Source organism: Malaclemys terrapin, chromosome 2, assembly GCF_027887155.1.
Source record: "Malaclemys terrapin pileata isolate rMalTer1 chromosome 2, rMalTer1.hap1, whole genome shotgun sequence".
Taxonomy (NCBI): Eukaryota; Metazoa; Chordata; order Testudines; family Emydidae; genus Malaclemys; species Malaclemys terrapin.
The window spans coordinates 233,127,730-233,146,794 of NC_071506.1; the positions used below are offsets into that span (position 1 = coordinate 233,127,730).

The 19,065-nt window shown below is 41.5% G+C and overlaps 1 protein-coding gene across 1 annotated transcript in view; it reads left to right on the forward strand.

Moving 5' to 3' along the window:
* The window catches only part of DGKB (diacylglycerol kinase beta), a 465,349-nt gene that overhangs the window by 180,943 nt on the left and 265,341 nt on the right, over positions 1-19,065 (forward strand). Inside the window, exons 16-17 of the mRNA XM_054021197.1 lie at positions 11,452-11,537; positions 14,104-14,193. Coding sequence (XP_053877172.1) covers positions 11,452-11,537; positions 14,104-14,193 — 176 coding nt within the window. The remainder of the gene's footprint in view (positions 1-11,451; positions 11,538-14,103; positions 14,194-19,065) is intronic.

A 19,065-nucleotide genomic window follows, 5' to 3' on the forward strand; every position in this document is an offset into this window, starting at 1 on the left:
GGACTGTAGACCCATATGACACTGTAGAGAGGTCACCATTTCTCAAAGGCTTTGTCCATCTGAAAAGACTCCATATTAAATTAAGTGCTTTAATTGAATTTCTAATTTATATTATTTTATACCTGATAATGGGAATTATGTCCACAAAAACTGTACTTGTGTTAACTGTCTTAAGAACTTAATTTGGTAAAATGTCATTTTTAGGAATTCATACAGAGGTTTGTACCACAAAAACTTTCCCTACCATCCACTTAAAAGACATCATAAGTCTGCAGCATGAATCTCACAACTTTCTCTGTAGTGCAGTGGGAAATCTATAGCAACTTGACCTTTGTGACTTCACAAATGACAGAGCTATTTTGAGAATGACAGTTTTTCCCTGATTATTGAAATCCATTATCGCAGTGTGTTCATGCTCATTTTGTTGTTACACATCCAGGGATCTATGGGGCCTTTCAGAGAAGTAGATATACATTCTAGAACTGTTTCTTAGAAGGCAAAAGTTGCCAAGTAAAGGTGGTGGTGCACAGCCTTCCAAACAAAATTGTGAGTCCATGATTTTTCTTAAGGACTCTTTAAAAAGAGTTATGTTTTACCCAAAGAAAATCTTTAGCCTGCCATGGCCCCCCTGCTGCTGTCATAACTAAAACCCTAAGAATATAATACAAGTGGATAAAAACTCAGAATAAATGGTAGCAGGTGTAATTTAAACCTCGTCCATACGTATATATTTTCAACAACTTGTTTACCCTGTTGTTCAATAAAGGAAGGGAGTATATAAAGTATTAAATGTGCAGATATGCAGTACATACCCTGTGTTACCTGACAACTGAATTGTTTATATTAAAGTATTTTTAACAGAATCATGAGCCACCCTTTCATGTCTGTCCAGAGTGCCAAAGCTCCCATCCAGGTTTTTTTTTTAATTAGCATCTAAATTACTGTAACCTCCTCCTTTCTGGTCTCACTACTGTAACCTTGTTAGTCTCAAGTCCATTCAAAAAGTTACTGCCAAAATCATCTGACTCATTGCTTCAATTCTGTCACCCTGCTCTTTGAGACCCTTCACTGGTTCCTTTTCTCCATCATATCAAATATAAATAGAAACTGAATATCTCCACCTTTAAGGCATTTCACAACTGAGCTGCGCTCTGCCAACCAGACCCATTACCTTCATGCATCATCAACCACTGTCTTCACTCCAGCAACTTATTTTTCCAGCCTGCCGTACATTAATCTCCTCCCACAAGCAACTCAGTAGTTTCTTCCATGTGTTATAAACTTCTCTCCAAAATTTGTAAAGTGATATTTTCCTTTTAATAAATCCTTCTTTAAGACTGATTTCTGCTGTGCTGTGTACAGAACAAGGTCTGTTAATGGCTAGGCAGATGGTGAGCTACATTGTGTACACACCTAATCTATATGTAACATGTTAATACCATTGTTATCTCAGTTTCCCCCTCCCCCCTCATCCTTGTTTGTTTCATCCACCTCTTGTGTCTTGTCATTAACTTAGATTGTAGGCTAATTATAACATGTGATGTCTTTTTACTACATATTTGTACTGTGCCTCTTTACTATGTGTTTGGACTCAGGCATTAATTAGGTTAAATGAATTTCACTCAAATGGAGGTCATTTATTCTACATTGGAGTTATCCTTTCATGTCCATGTTTGACTGGTGGTGTATTACTAATTAGCATATACTGCCCTGTACTGTTTTTGTTTTGTTTTATGTGATAGATTCCTAAATAGGTCCGTAAATCGGATTTAAAGAAAACACAGGGTATATTCATGGACTGGTATAATATCCACATTAGTGGCCAACATTTTCAACTTGGATGACTTATGTTGGCCACCAAAATATGAATTTAGACCCTGACTGTAACATGCATTCTGCCTGAGCAAAAGCCTTCACCTGTATGGAATCCCTTGAATTAAGTGGGGCTCCACACAAGTACAAATATCTCCCTGTACACAATGCACTGAAGGATTGGGGTCTTATATTTGCAAATAGATTATTAAATTAGTTCTCTAATCTGTTGTGTTGAAAACTGTTGCACCCTTAGGTTGCAGACAGTGCTGTCTGAGAATCAGTATTTTTCAACTATTCAGCTGCTTGGCACCCACATACCAGTTAATCTTCTCACATTAAAATATAGTTCTCAGGAGAGAAATATTTTGCCCCTCACTGTAATAAACTGCATGTTTAATTAAAGTGATTTTATTAGAGTGATTTACTGTAATTATCATCTCATGAATAGTGTCTTTTCAGTGTAGACAACACTGTAACTGAGTGTTATAATGAGGATGGAGTGTGTGCTGTCCAGTTACACGGCCAACTCGAGCCAGCTTTGGCAGTCTGGACGGAGAGAAAAGCTGTGTTTAGTTTTCCATTCATAGAACAGAGTCCAGAAAATAAGCAATTTCAGGCATTGATATTCATGTTAGCATCCAATTTTTGTATGGGATGGTAAATATAATTAAGAAGTAAATATTTCCACAACCTAATTGCTATGTCTTTGGGCTCTGTTCTCCTCTATGGGTGCTTGGTTTAAGGGGGTTTAATGATGAATTAGATAGAAAAGATACATCAGTTGTCTTAAGTCAGTTAATCCCAGGATTCTGTGTATAGAGAAGGAGAAACAAGTAAGTGACAGAGATCACCTGCAAAAGGGAGAAACCCATGGGGTCATACTCTTGCTTCAGTGGAAACCTGCTAAAATCTATCTCTAATTTACTCTGAAGAAGTAGTGACAAGGGTGAGCTTTCCTCTTCTTCCCCTCTCCACCCTCCCCCATCCATATACTGCATCAAGGTAAAAACGCCAACTGTATTTCTGTGTGTGACTGAGATATTAGGTTACATTACTTACAAGTAGCAAAGACATGAAAGAGCTATACAGGTCATCTGAGAAAAGTGCAGGTAAAATCTGAGTACAGTAGAACCTCATAGTTATGAACACCAGAGTTATGAACTAACCAGTCAACCACACACCTCATTTGGAACTGGAAATGTGCAATCAGGCAGCAGCAGAGACAAAAAAAGAAAAGAAAAAGAAAATACAGTACAGTATTGTGTTAAATGTAAACTACTAAAAAACTAAAGGGAAAGTTTTAAAAAAAGATTTGACATGGTAAGGAAACTGTTTTTGTGCTGGTTTCATTTAAATTAAGATGGTAAAAGCAGCATTTTTCTTCTGCATAGCAAAGTTTCAAAGCTGTATTAAGTCAATGTTCAGTTGTAAACTTTGAAAGAACAACCATAACATTTTGTTCGGAGTTACGAACAACCGCCATTTCTGAGGTGTTTGTAACTCTGAGGTTCTCCTAGAATCATAGAATATCAGGGTTGGAAGGGACCTCAAGAGGTCATCTAGTCCAACCCCCTGCTCAAAGCAGGACCAATTCCCAACTAAATCATCCCAGCCAGGGCTTTGTCAAGCCGGGCCTTAAAAACCTCCAAGGAAGGAGACTCCATCACCTCTCTAGGTAACGCATTCCAGTGTTTCACCACCCTCCTAGTGAAATAGTTTTTCCTGATATCCAACCTGGACCTCCCCCACTGCAACTTGAGACCATTGCTCCTTGTTCTGTCATCTGCCACCACTGAGAACAGCCGAGCTCCATCCTCTTTGGAACCCCCCTTCAGGTAGTTGAAGGCTGCTATCAAATCCCCCCTCATTCTTCTCTTCTGGAGACTAAACAATCCCAGTTCCCTCAGCCTCTCCTCATAAGTCATGTGCTCCAGACCCCTAATCATTTTTGTTGCCCTCCGTTGGACTCTTTCCAATTTTTCCACATCCTTCTTGTAGTGTGGGGCCCAAAACTGGACACAGTATTCCAGATGAGGCCTCACCAATGTCGAATAAAGGGGAACAATCACGTTCCTCGATCTGCTGGCAATGCCCCTACTTATATAGCCCAAAATGCCGTTAGCCTTCTTGGCAACAAGAGCACACTGTTGACTCATATCCAGCTTCTCGTCCACTGTGACCCCTGGGTCCTTTTCTGCAGAACTGCTACCTAGCCATTCGGTCCCCTCTGTAGCAGTGCATGGGATTCTTCCGTCCTAAGTGCAGGACTCTGCACTTGTCCTTGTTGAACCTCATCAGGTTTTTTTTGGCCCAATCCTCTAATTTGTCTAGGTCCCTCTGTATCCGATCCCTACCCTCCAGTGTATCTACCACGCCTCCTAGCTTAGTGTTATCTGCAAACTTGCTGAGAGTGCAGTCCACACCATCCTCCAGATCATTAATAAAGATATTAAACAAAACCGGCCCCAGGACCGACCCTTGGGGCACTCCGCTTGAAACCGGCTGCCAACTAGACATGGAGCCATTGATCACTACCCGTTGAGCCCAATGATCTAGCCAGCTTTCTATCCACCTTACAGTCCATTCATCCAGCCCATACTTCTTTAACTTGGCGGCAAGAATACTGTGGGAGACCGTATCAAAAGCTTTGCTAAAGTCAAGGAATAACACATCCACTGCTTTCCCCTCATCCACAGAGCCAGTTATCTCATCATAGAAGGCAATTAGGTTAGTCAGGCACGACTTCCCCTTCGTGAATCCATGCTGACTGTTCCTGATCACTTTCCTCTCCTCTAAATGTTTCATAATTGATTCCTTGAGGACCTGCTCCATGATTTTTCCAGGGACTGAGGTGAGGCTGACTGGCCTGTAGTTCCCCGGATCCTCCTCCTTCCCTTTTTTAAAGATGGGCACTACATTAGCCTTTTTCCAGTCATCTGAGACCTCTCCCGATCACCATGAGTTTTCAAAAATAATGGCTAATGGCTCTGCAATCTCACCCGCCAACTCCTTTAGCACCCTCGGATGCAGCAGATCCGGCCCCATGGACTTGTGCACGTCCAGTTTTTCTAAATAGTCCCGAACCACTTCTTTCTCCACAGAGGGCTGGTCACCTTCTCCCCATGCTGTACTGCCCAGTGCAGCAATCTGGGAGCTGACCTTGCTCGTGAAGACAGAGGCAAAAAAATCATTGAGTACATTAGCTTTTTCCACATCCTCGGTCACTAGGTTGCCTCCCTCATTCAGTAAGGGGCCCACACTTTCCTTGATTTTCTTCTTCTTGCTAACATACCTGAAGAAACCCTTCTTGTTACTCTTAATATCTCTTGCTAACTGCAACTCCAAGTCTGATTTGGCCTTCCTGATTTCACTCCTGCATGCCTGAGCAATATTTTTATACTCCTCCCTGGTCATTTGTCCAATCTTCCACTTCTTGTAAGCTTCTTTTTTGCGTTTAAGATCAGCAAGGATTTCACTGTTTAGCCAAGCTGGTCGCCTGCCATATTTACTATTCTTTCTACACATCGGGATGGTTTGTTCCTGCAACCTCAGTAAGGATTCTTTAAAATACAACCAGCTCTCCTGGACCCCTTTGCCCTTCATGTTATTCTCCCAGGGGATCCTGCCCATCTGTTCCCTGAGGGAGTCAAAGTCTGCTTTTCTGAAGTCCAGGGTCCGTATTCTGCTGCTCTCCTTTCTTCCTTGTGTCAGGATCCTGAACTCGACCATCTCATGGTCACTGCCTCCCAGGTTCCCATCCACTTTTGCTTCCCCTACTAATTCTTCCCTGTTTGTGAGCAGCAGGTCAAGAAAAGCTCTGCCCCTAGTTGGTTCCTCCAGCACTTGCACCAGGAAATTGTCCCCTACACTTTCCAAAAACTTCCTGGATTGTCTGTGCACCGCTGTATTGCTCTCCCAGCAGATATCAGGGTGATTAAAGTCTCCCATGAGAACCAGGGCCTGTGATCTAGCAACTTCTGCTAGTTGCCAGAAGAAAGCCTCGTCCACCTCATCCCCCTGGTCTAGTGGTCTATAGCAGACTCCAACCACGACATCACCCTTGTTGCTCACACTTCTCAACTTTATCCAGAGACTCTCAGGTTTTTCTGCAGTTTCATACCGGAGCTCTGAGCAGTCATACTCCTCTCTTACATACAACACAACTCCCCCACCTTTTCTGCCCTGCCTGTCCTTCCTGAACAGTTTATATCCATCCATGACAGTACTCCAGTCATGTGAGTTATCCCACCAAGTCTCTGTTATTCCAATCGCATCATAGTTCCCTGACTGTGCCAGGACTTCCAGTTCTCCCTGCTTGTTTCCCAGGCTTCTTGCATTTGTGTATAGGCCCTTAAGATAACTCATCGATCGTCCCTCTTTCTCAGCATGAGACAGGAGTCCTCCCCTCTTGCGCTCTCCTGCTTGTGCTTCCTCCTAGGATCCCATTTCCCCACTTACCTCAGGGCTTTGGTCTCCTTCCCCCGGTGAACCTAGTTTAAAGCCCTCCTCACTAGGTTAGCCAGCCTGCTGGCGAAGATGCTCTTCCCTCTCTTCGTTAGGTGGAGCCCGTCTCTGCCTAGCACTCCTCCTTCTTGGAACACCATCCCATGGTCGAAGAATCCAAAGCCTTCTCTCCGACACCACCCGCGTAGCCATTCGTTGACTTCCACGATTCGACGGTCTCTACCCCGGCCTTTTCCTTGCACAGGGAGGATGGACAAGAACACCACTTGCGCCTCAAACTCTTTTATCCTTCTTCCCAGAGCCAAGTAATCTGCAGTGATCCGCTCAAGGTCATTCTTGGCAGTATCATTGGTGCCCACGTGGAGAAGCAGGAAGGGGTAGCGATCCGAGGGCTTGATGAGTCTCGGCAGTCTCTCCATCACATCGTGTATCCTAGCTCCTGGCAAGCAGCAGACCTCTCGGTTTTCCCGGTCGGGGCGGCAGATAGATGACTCAGTCCCCCTGAGGAGGGAGTCCCCGACCACCACCACCCTCCTCCTCCTCCTCCTCTTGGGAGTGGTGGTCGTGGAACCCCCATCCCTAGGACAGTGCATCTTTTGCCTTCCAATCGGTGGAGTCTCCTGCTCCCTTCCCTCAGATGGGTCATCTAGTCCACTCTCCGCATTAGTACCTGTAGAGAGAACATGGAAACGATTGCTCACCTGTATCTCCATTGCTGGTGCATGGACGCTCCTCTTTCTCCTTCTGGAGGTCACATGCTGCCAAACCTCTTCACCATCCTTCTGTCCCTGCTGCGCCTGCTCTGAATCTTCAGAACATTGTGGCCGTAGAAGCATCTCCTGACGTCTGTCCAGGAAATCTTCATTTTCCCTTATGCAATGCAGAGTCGATACTCGTTTCTCCAGCCCTCGAACCTTCTCTTCCAATATGGAGACCAGCTTGCACTTTGTACAGACAAAGTCGCTTCTGTCCTGTGGAAGAAAGACAAACATGGCACAACCTGTGCAGGTTACAACAGCTGATCGCTCACCTTCCATATCACCGTCCTCTTAACAACTTCCTCAACTGTTGCAGGAACTACTCAGAGAAACCTGCAGATGAAAGCCTCAGTGCGCTCTCCCCAAGCGAACTCCCAGGCAAACTCCCGCTGTTAGCCTCTGCTGTTCGCCGCTCAGCTGGTTTGCTGCTGACTGCCCTTATATACCAGTCAGGCCCACTCAAGGCCCACCTGGAACAAAGCACTCCCAATTCACACTTTTCAAACAAACAAGCAAGCAAGCAAGCAAGCACACGGTCAAACTGACCAACTGTCCCAGCAGCAGACAGCCACTCAGATACTCACCAACATAGACCCCCAAATGCAGCACTTAGCGTACCTCCTCTCGGACAGCTCCCAGGCAAACTCCCAGCTCCTGTATGTGGTTTATGCTAGACTTTAGAGAAAAGTTGTTTTAGAGAATATATTAGAGTTTTAACATGTTTCTTGGTTCAGTACTATTTCATTATCCCTCCACCTGTAAAGCCAGCCTCCTTAGTTACCATGAATGTACAGATCTCAGAGTACCTTGCGTGTACAGGTTTCCGAATGAAAGTAATATTAGTAATTTAGTTTTAATAATGTTTAAAACAGTTTTTCTATAAATCAGATTGTTGAAATTAGCTGGAATTAGAAATTAATGCTGTAGCTGATACAGTACATACACAAAACAGATAAAGTTATAATAATAATAATACAAAGCAAAAAATATGATTAGAAAACAACCCAATTGCAATGAGTATTTAAGATTGCTTTCCTTTTCCAAACTTGTGGGCCTAATCTGCCCTGGAAAAAGCAGTTTTTAAAACCTGTTCGGGATACCATGGTTTAAGCCACAAGAGCTGAACTAGTTTTTAAATTGGTTGGAATTTTGTAGAGTAGGCCCTTGTATTTCATTCTCTTTTTGGCTCTTTGACCTTTTCTGCACTAGAGAAATATAGCATGCTAACTAACATTTTACTTCATCAGTTGATTCTGATACACCTTGCATTCACACACACAACTTTTCAGTACCAACCATGCTAAAGTACCAGTCCAAGTGGACTATGTGTTATCAGGGTCAGTACTATCTGATCTACTAGTCCTCAGTTACTATCCCATACGGCAGTGCTGATCTTGTGAAGTTTCCATGCAGAAAGCGCTACTTCCAGGATCTGAGCAGGAACTGTGTCATAGGTATTTAAAGGCCATTACAACTGAAATGGTTTAAGACAGAGCTAGTGTGGATGTGGGACAAATTTTTAAGTGTTCCTAACATGATTCTCCCCAGCTAGTGTAGAAACACTAAACAATATGCTCTTAAGCCAGTTAAATACAATACAATTGGCAAATGATTCAGATCTTTAGTGAAGACAAGTTATGAAATTCAGCAGTGCTTGGCACAAGGTATTGTGTGAAGTGGTATAAAAACAAGTAGTATCTTGTATAGAAAGAATGCATGAAATGTTCTTTTAATGGCAATAATTTTTAATTGCACCAAAAGAAACAAATCTGATATCAAAACAGAGTATGATCTACTAGCAAACTCAATGTGGATTTTGGTAAAGAGAAATTTGATAGTATGATGCATATTTTTAAGAAATCCAGACAACTGTTTCTTATAGTCTGTTTGATTTCTCTGGGGATAACTGATGTAATAGATGTTTGCCCATAATAGTTAACAATAGACTTGTAATATGATTTGTATGTGTGTAGTACTAGGGTAGGGGTTCTCAGAACAAATTTGTTGGTGGACTCAGATTGCGGCTACCAACTCTTGCTGGTGGCTACTCTCACACTTTTTCCTAAAATACTTAATTAGCTTTAGGAAAAACAAATAAATACGTACATATACACATCCAAATCATTGTAATTTATTTGTTGCTAGCTCATAAGTCTGTTGTTACTTGTATATTTATTAACATCACTTTTATCACTTTTCACAGCAGACTTACTCAAGCCTGGGGACAAATTAAGCCCTGGATGGGGGTCGGAGGAGGCAGCGGGGGCCAGGGGCAATGTAGGTTGGTGGGTTGGGGGCCAGGGAGGCAGCAGGGGGCTGGAGCCCAAATCCTGAGTCCACTTCCACTGAGAAGGTGGGGAATTCACTGGCTGCCTGTTCCTCCAGTGTTGTGCCCCCGATGTCTCCAGAGGGGGGCATAGATTAACCCCTGCTGGTGGCCCCAACAATCAACACCAAGGCAGTGTATTCAGGAGCAACAGGGAGGGGAGGGGCCACTATATTGCCCCTGACCCCCCATCACAGCCCAGGAGGCTGTGGCTGCAAGAAAAGCCCCTGGTGGCTACATTTGAGGGGGGGGGACACATTACTGGCAGATGAGCAGTCCTGCTTTTATATGTCTAGTCTTTATCAGCTATCTTTAATGCAATTTTAAAAATCCCTTTATATAATGAACAAAATCAATTCTCATTGGTCGTATCTGTATACAATAGTGATGTAAGTCTGAGCATAGAAAATTGAAATGGCTGAAAAAATACATACATATACAATTATTTTTAAAAATAGATCCACTATAAATTAAGTATTTTATATTTTTATTTAACTGTGGCTAATACAGGTAAAGCAATGGTAACTGGACAATTTTCTGAGCAAGTTAAGGATAGTAGGTGTGATTCTCATGTACAGTAAGGCTCGTTTTACTGTTCTGACAGTGCACAGTACACTTAAATTAAGTGTAAATTTACTTCCACTTTAAGGCTACTTTATACTGCCACAGTGGTGTAAAGGGGCCTTTGTATAAATGAGAATCAGGCCCAACATTTCCGTCAAACTGTTTAAAAAAGTCTGTTCTGTGGATTGGAGACTATAGGTGCAAGTAACATTCTAATTGACTAGAGAAATCTTGATAGACCATATTTATACCTTCTTTAAAGCTATGTTAGCAAATCCATCCAATTCCTTATTTACAATGATGGCTTTTACTGTGTTTGAGTGAAACCATATGGGAACCATATGGGAACTATTATTAACCATTAATGCAGGATTTAAAATTGTATTTGTAGTTAATGGGCTGTATGTATACTTCATTTATCCAAAGCCAGAAGAAACATTATGTGAAGTTCATGGTATAACTGTAAAGGTTCACTGTTTGGAGAAGTTACTGTGTATAAATATAAGATACTTCAGAGTAGACCTGAACATTCATTCAGAATATGGGTGATTTAAAATACTTCTGTAATTTATATATTCCAATTATATATATTTATATTTGTGTGCTTGTGGGGAGGTTATAAAGCAAAACTGAAAATTAACCCTGGACATTAACGTTTGTGACATGTGCACAATCACTTTAGCACCGTAGCTTCTTAACATTTGTCCTGCTATGATTTATTTGTAGAACTAAGTGAAGGTTACAGGATTGGGCTCTTAAAAACAAACAAATCTAGGATATTTGAGTCTTCCTGCCTTTGTTTTCATGTGCAATAGTTCTAAATTATATATTTGATGACTTATTGAGTATGTACAGGATATTTTTTGATGAGTGAACAAAACATTGTTTGTGTTTCATACTTTGGAAAAAAATAAGCTATACCACCAGCAAAAATGATGTGATGAACAAAAAGCTGCTACAAATATGAATCATTAAACATGGATGTTCTTAGATCATTAAGCTACGGCTATTTTTAAGTTTTGGTTTGGTTTATTTTGCAGTGGGTCTGGGGGTGCACAAAGCTATTGCTTAGGTGTCTCAAAGTAGATCTAGAAAAGGCATTTTTTAATCACATGCCTCTGGTAAAAATCACTTTTTAAATAGGACAAATGCAGAATTTTAGACCCAGGGATTCCCCATTCTTTCCACAGACCGACTGATTCAAATGTTTCATATTCAGACTTCTTCAATTTGTAAAATATTACAGTGTTCTAGACTCAAGAATGAATGTGTTCTAATAATCTAATTAGATTTATTGGATAACTTTTTGTTGGATCTTGTTTGTTTTCTGTCTCAAAAGAAAAAAAATCAGCGTTGTGGATACAGGTGATTTTTATTGGGAACTGTTCAACTTCCCAGTTTTTATTTGATGAAACATGTATTTCTTTTATATGACAAATCACAAAGATTAGGCACCATAAAACTGAAAGACTCACAATGTATAACTGCTTTATTTAAATTAAACATTTACTTATTATTTTGCAGGTTAAATTTTTTCCGAGATGTTCCTGACTTCCGGGTACTGGCATGTGGTGGAGATGGAACAGTGGGTTGGATTTTGGATTGCATAGGTAATGACGAGGTTTATTTATATTTGCTCTTGAGCTGTTATGTTTTGGGAGTTCCTTTATAAGACTATGTCTCATTTATCAGCTTTTGGAGCCAACAATTTCAAACATTTCAGTCACTTAAAATGCTGATAGTTAGACTCTTTGAAGTATGAAATCCATTACTTTTTAAAAGTTATTGTAATTGAAAATAATTAGGAACATCTAGAATACCTGGGTCACTCATTCCCATATGGTATTACTTGGGCTATCTACAGATTAGGGATGGTAGAATTTGTTTAATTTTTGCTTCTGTCTCCTTTCTTCAACGTGAATCAAACATGAGCCATTTTCAAAGTTCAGGCCAGTTCCTGCAAGTTCCATCCCCTCCTTTCTATTACCATATTCTTGCTTTCTCTCTGTGACTTCCCATATACCTTTGACAGGGTCTGTTTCATGGTAGAGTAGGTCTCCAGTCTCTGTGTAATGCCTCATACTGGCCATTTGCTTTATTTAAAATTTTAGATTCCTATAGTCAGTCAGATATTGTACATTTTGGGAATCATCTAATGAAGGAACCCGCCGAGGTCATGAAATTTGAACTTTGTGAACCACTCAAGGCTTATGGGAGAAAATAGAGATTATTGGCACCATGTGATTGGTTATTTAACCTTAGGAAGGCTGCAGAGAGAAGAGCTGGTGGTATGTGGTATTGGAGGTCATGAAAAGGGAGTGTGTGTTGATGGGGGAAGGCAGTAAGGGAGTCAGTTGGAGTTTTGATTAGGAGTGCTGGCTAGAGTGTGCTGTTGGGAGGTGTGGGGTAAGGCAAATAGACCAGAGAACCTTTTGAAGTTAAGGGCAAAGATGGTAGAGAAGACACCTTTCTAAATGAAATAAAAAGGTTTTGTAAAAACAAAATAGCCTAATAATCATAAATCATTGTACCTGAATCATAAACATATTGCCAAAAGTGTGAAGTTTCTAAACTCTTCTCCTGTCATTAAGTAGTCATGGGGAATACCTCAGATTTCCATGCAGTTTCCCTTCTATTATAGTGGAATTATCTCAACAAAATATTGTATTTTGGCTAACTAAATATTGGCTTCCACAGCTTCGAGTAGTGCAGACTTAGTAAGCAGTTTTTGGTTCAATCAAGCTCACTGATGCCAGGTAGAGATTATGAAAGCCACAAGCTATGTATATAAAGTTTAGGAAACTATCTACTCGGGGAAATAAATATGCTCTTCAGTTCGAACGTCTTTTCCTCTCTCGTCTCCCCATCTCCACTACCCCCAACATAAAAAGGAGAATCAGAGTTTGGATCAAAGCAAGAGAAAATCCCAAATCTTTAAGCAGTTTGAGCCTTTTAAACTGAATTTTTATTTTTTTCTAAAAAGCTTAGGATCTTAAAATCCACTTGTAAATACCAAATCCTCCGCAAGCTTTCTGCAAAGATGACAGATAAATTGGTAAAATAACACCGTGTTCCCCTCAGATCTACTGGATGTGTGAACTCCTGCTGAAAATTACTGATAATGTGCACTTCAACCTGTGTCATAAAATAGCTGATTGTTTACCTAATTCGTGTAAATATCAGTTTAGGACTAGGAGTGCTGTTCATTACTACTAAATGTGTTTTGTGCACTGTCATTTGAAATTATTTGTTGTTTTGTGTTGCTGTAATTGTGTATTTGAAATATGTGTATCTTAAATATTCTTTCTGGGTGAAATTTACTCCATTTAAAGGACCACAAAAGGCTGTCCATCCTGTGATAACCCTTTGTCGGTGTGGGAGGTGGGAGGGTCTGTGTGGAACATGGAACTTTGTTTGGGGTGGGACTACTGGATCTATGCTTATACCTTATGGAGCCAATGAAAGGGGTATGTGTGGAGTCAAAAACTACTTGTGTTCCAGCCTATAGACTTTCAAAGTACTGGTTTTCATATATAAAGCCTTCAACATTTTAGTCCCAGATTAACTTAGAGGTCTGATCACCCATCTCTGACTGAACACATAATCAGTACTTATCCTGAATGTTGGAACTTGGTTTCCCAAGCTTTTGGGTGCTGGTTCCAGGGCACTTTGGGTGGTGGAGCCTCATGTGGAATTCGCTCCATGTGGAAATACAATTAAACATAAACTTGGCCACAGTAAGAAAAATCTACAAGACTCAATTCTTTGCACAGGCCTTCTCAGCTGATTAAATTCTGCTTTCCTAGCTGAGCGGCAAAGCTGAAAGCAACAAGGAGCATGATGTTCAGTCTTACTGAGATCTTGAATATCTCAGTTTAAGCCAGATACCACATTCATGGGTGCCAAAAATGCCTGTAACAATAATAATAATTAATTAATAATAATGTAATTATAGACCCGAATAGTAGCAGTTGTGGAGGGGCAGCACTGCAGCCAATAAAATGGCTGTCTGTGGGGGGTAGAGTTTCCTTTGCAAAGCATGTTTCACTGAACTGTTAAATCAAACTCTAACCCAGTTACCTTATCCATAATTTTAAGTATTACATGTACAACTTAATTTTGGCTTTATCGTTTTTTTGTCCCTTTGATTATGTTTTTTTTTTTTTTTATTCACAGAGAAGGCAAATTTGCTTAAACATCCTCCAGTTGCTATTTTGCCTCTTGGGACTGGCAATGATTTAGCAAGGTGTCTGAGATGGGGAGGAGGTAAACACAAGTTAAAATATATTGCATTACATTGTTACAAAAGAAACAGAAGTTTACTGACAAAATCTACTTGCAACATTGATTTCTCTCTTATGATGTGTGAAAACCCATTGCCAATTTTATTTCTTTTGCCTCTTGGAATGAATTGTGAATGTAAATATGGAGTAAAACTAGATTTTGGTCTCTAAATGGCACATCAAAATTCCTCATGGATAGTAAGGTCCATATTCTATTACTTTGCTTGTAATTCCCATTAATGTCAATCAGAGCTCTATAGACTGAAGGAGAGTACAGTATGATCATGAAGATTTAAAATGGCCTGACTTTTTACCATCTTTATTGCAGTTATTCCCATGATGAGTACATTATAAAACAGTAAGCTTAAATGTAGGGAGGGGGTTTACTGCAAATGGCTAATAGTTTATTGATTTTAATATATTCAGAAACATTAAAGAAAAATGCAAGTGTCAGGCCACACTAAATTAGTAGCTTTGAGATGACTATTCTTTGTTGATGACTATTCTATGAGTGTTCATTGCCTCTTCTCTCATCCCGGTGAAGATTCCAGACAATCAGCGTGTTGGTCCCATCTACCAGGAAGCAAGGAGACAAAGACTAGTGAAAGCAAGAGGATATGTAAAGTCAGACCTTCAATATCCTTTGCCTCTTTTCCTGGAAGCATGGAACCTACCTCTCAGCTCTTTCAGTAACTGCTTTCCATTCATGGAAAGATGAAAAGAGAAGAGCAAGCACAACCTGAAGAAGAGGGACAAGAATAGGAAGGACTCAGCCAAGACTAAGCCCCTGTCTGGTGGCTGTATACCAGCTGCACAGGCTTACAACATCAAAAAGTATGTTGGAGAGACCCCTTCATGGGATCCAGCTTTGCAAGCTTCCTCTCACCAGGGGACTAATAGCTCTAGCTCTGATTCCTTATTCCCTGTAGACCCATGGGTTTGATCCCAACCTGCTGGTGTCCAGTAGATTTAGTTTGGGATCCAATGCCGATTCCATTTCCACTCTCCCTCAGTCATTTCAGTCTGAATGCTGTCCTGTTTCTGGTGCTCCTTCTGCTTCTGCTGCTCTTTCCTTTTGTTTCCCTTACTCCTCATGCCTAACATGTAAGTAATTTACAGGGATTATTTTATCTTCCCCATCTTCTCTATCCTTCGTTGGTTCCTGGGTGCAGATCTTTGTAACCCCACTCCAGGGTTGGCAAACTCTTCTTCAATGCAGTGGCTTTTATTCCTGCTCAGTGGAGAGCGCTTCTAGACACTCTTAGCAGTTTGCCTCCTGCAGCTGTCTTTTTCACTTCTGCAAAATTGGTCATAGGTGCAGGGCTAGCTTGATTTTTGTCTGGGTTTTCCTCCTCATTACTGGGTGTGCATGACCCCTCCCCCCTAATATTTTCCATTGATGGAAACCTCAAAGAACCATGTCCCGCTCTGCAGGAGCAGGAAACAGGACCCCTACTTATGAAATCCAAGGCAAGCTTATCATCCATGCCCTCTAACAGATATGTAAGTAGCCAGTGAATTGTGGGACAATGACTCCCTCAGATCTCATGACCCCTAAACCTAGACTTCATCTGTCAATTTGCTGTCAAAAATAGCTCTCCTTAGCAGGCACCCCTTCAGCACAGCATGCACATTGCTAGCTCCTCCTGCCTGCATTCCTTTATATATTGGGCACTGTGAGTACAGCTCCCACGTCTGGTCTTTCTTTGGGATCCTATTTCCCTTTTCTAAAAGAGTAGGTAATAAATGAGTATCTTGATTTTCACATGTGCTGAGTTCCTGCAGCTTCCAGTGGGCCTGATGCAGCTCAGCTATTGTCTTACAGAGCAAGATAGTTTAGGTTTAGCAAGGTTAGTTGCCTCCACCTCCACAGGGGCTGCAGCTCAGATTCACTTTCCCTTCCATCTTACTAATTGCAAGTGCTGGAACCATAGACTCAAGTCTCTACATCCTTGCCCTAGAGCAGGAATCTAGAACTGTAGGTCCCAGATCCACAGAGGATTTAGGCACCTAACTCCAAGAGGTAGACGCCTAAGCCCATTTTTTAAGGCACAACTGGCATCCATAAAACTCCTGCTTGGCTGCCACCTAACTGTGTAGGTGCCTAAATTCACTCAATGCCTAAGTTTTTGCAATAAAAGTTCCCTGACACCTATGTTCCTGCCTCTAGGCATGCACACTGCTGCCTCATTCTAGGAGTCTGGATGCCTGTCTCCTGCCTAAGTCCCAGAGTGATCCACAAACCAAGGGAAGACAGGTGCTCCTCTGCCTAACTTGCATGCTGGGCCTGATACAGTATGCATGTGCAGAGGCCACCTAATTCCACAAAACATAGCTGGGGGGTGGAACCTCCCTAATAATCTTTAGCCCAGCAGTTAGGGAACTTCACCTAGGATGTAAGAGACTCCCAGTCCTTCCTCTGCCTGACGAAGAGAAGGGATTTAAACATGGGGCTCACACTTCTCAGGTGAGTGCCTGAAGCACTGGGCTATAGGACATTCTGATGTGGGTCTCCCTCAATCTCTCCCATTGACGTCATTCCATTTTAATTAAATAATTGAACAATTAAATATTAATTGGGCCAGAGAGAGAGTGAGATTGACTCTGTAGTCTAGTGGTGTAGTCTAGTGGTCACTTAGCTAAGAGGTGGGAGATTCCTGTTCAAATCCCTTATTAGGGAAAGAGGGGGACATAAACTGGTGTCTCCCATATCTAACCACAGGCTAAAGGTTATAAAGGATGTCCTCCTTCCTTCCCTTTCTTCTCCCACCTGTTTTATGTGGAGTTAGGTGTCCTCTGAGCACGCATACCAGGTCAGGCCCTGCATGTGAGTTAGACAGAGTAACACTTATCTTCCTGTAGTTTTGTGGATTACTAGCAGAGATAGGCACCTCCCTGAAGCCAGGAGTTAGGTGCCTATCTCTGAGAGAGGGGGGCAGGGCTTAGGACACACTCCTCTCATCAGCATCTCAAATTTGCTAGCTTGGGCAGCTCCTCGCCTTGTGTGCTGGCAGTTCACATTCTAAGGTGCCCTTCTCTCCCCATTCATTCTATAGGGAGCTTATGTGCCTGGCTCAGTTTTTGTGGATGACAGTGTTGTTCCTGTGATGCTCCAGACACTGAACATTGCAATGCCTAAGGTTCCTCCATCCTTTTTTTTCTTTGTTTGTTTAATAGGAATTTCTGTTGGTCTCTGACATTGGGTGGGGCTCATCTTCCTCCTTCTCTCCTTAGAGGCTGTTTTCCCTCCTGTTTTTCTGTTCTAGCTCAGGCAGGTTGTATTGTCTGTTGGTTCATTTGGAACTTCTGTTCTCTTGTCAGTCACTGGGTGAAGTTCATTTTAGTTCTTCTACTCCATGGTGAGAGGTTGCCCTTCAATTGTGTGTGTGTATTCCTTTGCTGTGGTATCTCTCCCCATCAGAAGGCTCTTTGGAGAAATCTCAATAGCTTGCTTGCTACAATGCTCCCTTCTGAGTTACAATGTCTGTTGAGTATCCAGACATTTCAGGGACTTTTTAGCTTCCTCTCTGGTGCCTTTTCAATGCATGGTAAGTGACTGCTGCCCCATCCTTAGACAGAACAATCTGGTAGGTCAGGCTTACCTTCTCCCTAATTTCTGCGATGGAAGATATTTTTAAATCGTTTGCCTTTGCTAATGGAAAGAGGTAAAAATAACTATGACATTATTTAAAAATATTGATGAAAATTTTTTCCCCAACATTGAGCATGCATTTACCAAGTGTGCAGAGGTCTGGAGAAGGAATGGAATCCTCAATAAATGGTCCTATATAAGTAAGCCGAACATCATTAAGGTATCAGTAAGGAAGAATACCTGAGAGATTTTCTTGTAGGTGCAATTTTAAACAAAAAGAGTTTTATTAGACTTCTCAAGAACCTTACCCTGCCCCCTTCAGCCAAATTTTTTGCTACAAACTTAGAGAGAGTATGCATACCTCATGCTGCTGTGTCTCAGGAATGGAATCCCACATATCAGACATTTTGTTCTTAAAGCATCCCTGTTTGATGTCCTGTATTTTCTATCCTTAAAGTTAACATGCTGGAGTTGGAGATGTCTAATACAGTGTTTCTCTCAGCTTCTATGACCATTCTTACTGATGCTCTCATTAGATAGCCAAAACTCCCTCTATAGATTTTTTGAGATCTATGTATTGTCCCTTAGATTTGCTGCTCTTGCTGATTTTCTGCAGGGCTCAGAGGTTGGACTTACCTCTCCTCTTAGATCCCTTACTTGCAGACCTCAGACCTAATCATCATTTTTTCCAGATCAGCACTGAGCATGGGGATGGGGAGGGGAGAGAAAGAGAGTGAGAACTGCTTTTATCTGTGAGGCACCCTCTCTGTGAGAACTATGGCAAAGGTCTTAGTAGGTCAAATATTTGTTCTACTGTATTTTCATTATATATATATATAGCACCTTCTCTCTTTGCATCATAGAGAACTTTTTTCAAATATTGAGTCAGTTCTCACACATCACCCTGAGATAGATTATTGTGTCCCTGTGATCATTGTGACCACATGAATGAGTCAATGGTGAGCATGAGGCATGGATGTGTGGGGTAACTTGCCCATTGTCTCATGGGAGGTATGTTGCAGTGCTGCTTGCGACAGAGCCCTGTATGGCTCATGACTTTGTCTGCATGGAAAATCAGATGTTGGTTTCACTTTACGAGCTCCAGACACTCTTTTCCCCAAAAATATTGAGTTCAGCCCCATGCCTCAGTCCTCACATCTATTTTTTTTTTCCAATGTGAGAGGGAATGAGAGTTCATACTCCAGCTCAGACTTCTGTTCCCTTATCCTTGAGGAAAGGGAGTTAAATTAAGAGACAGCCTCT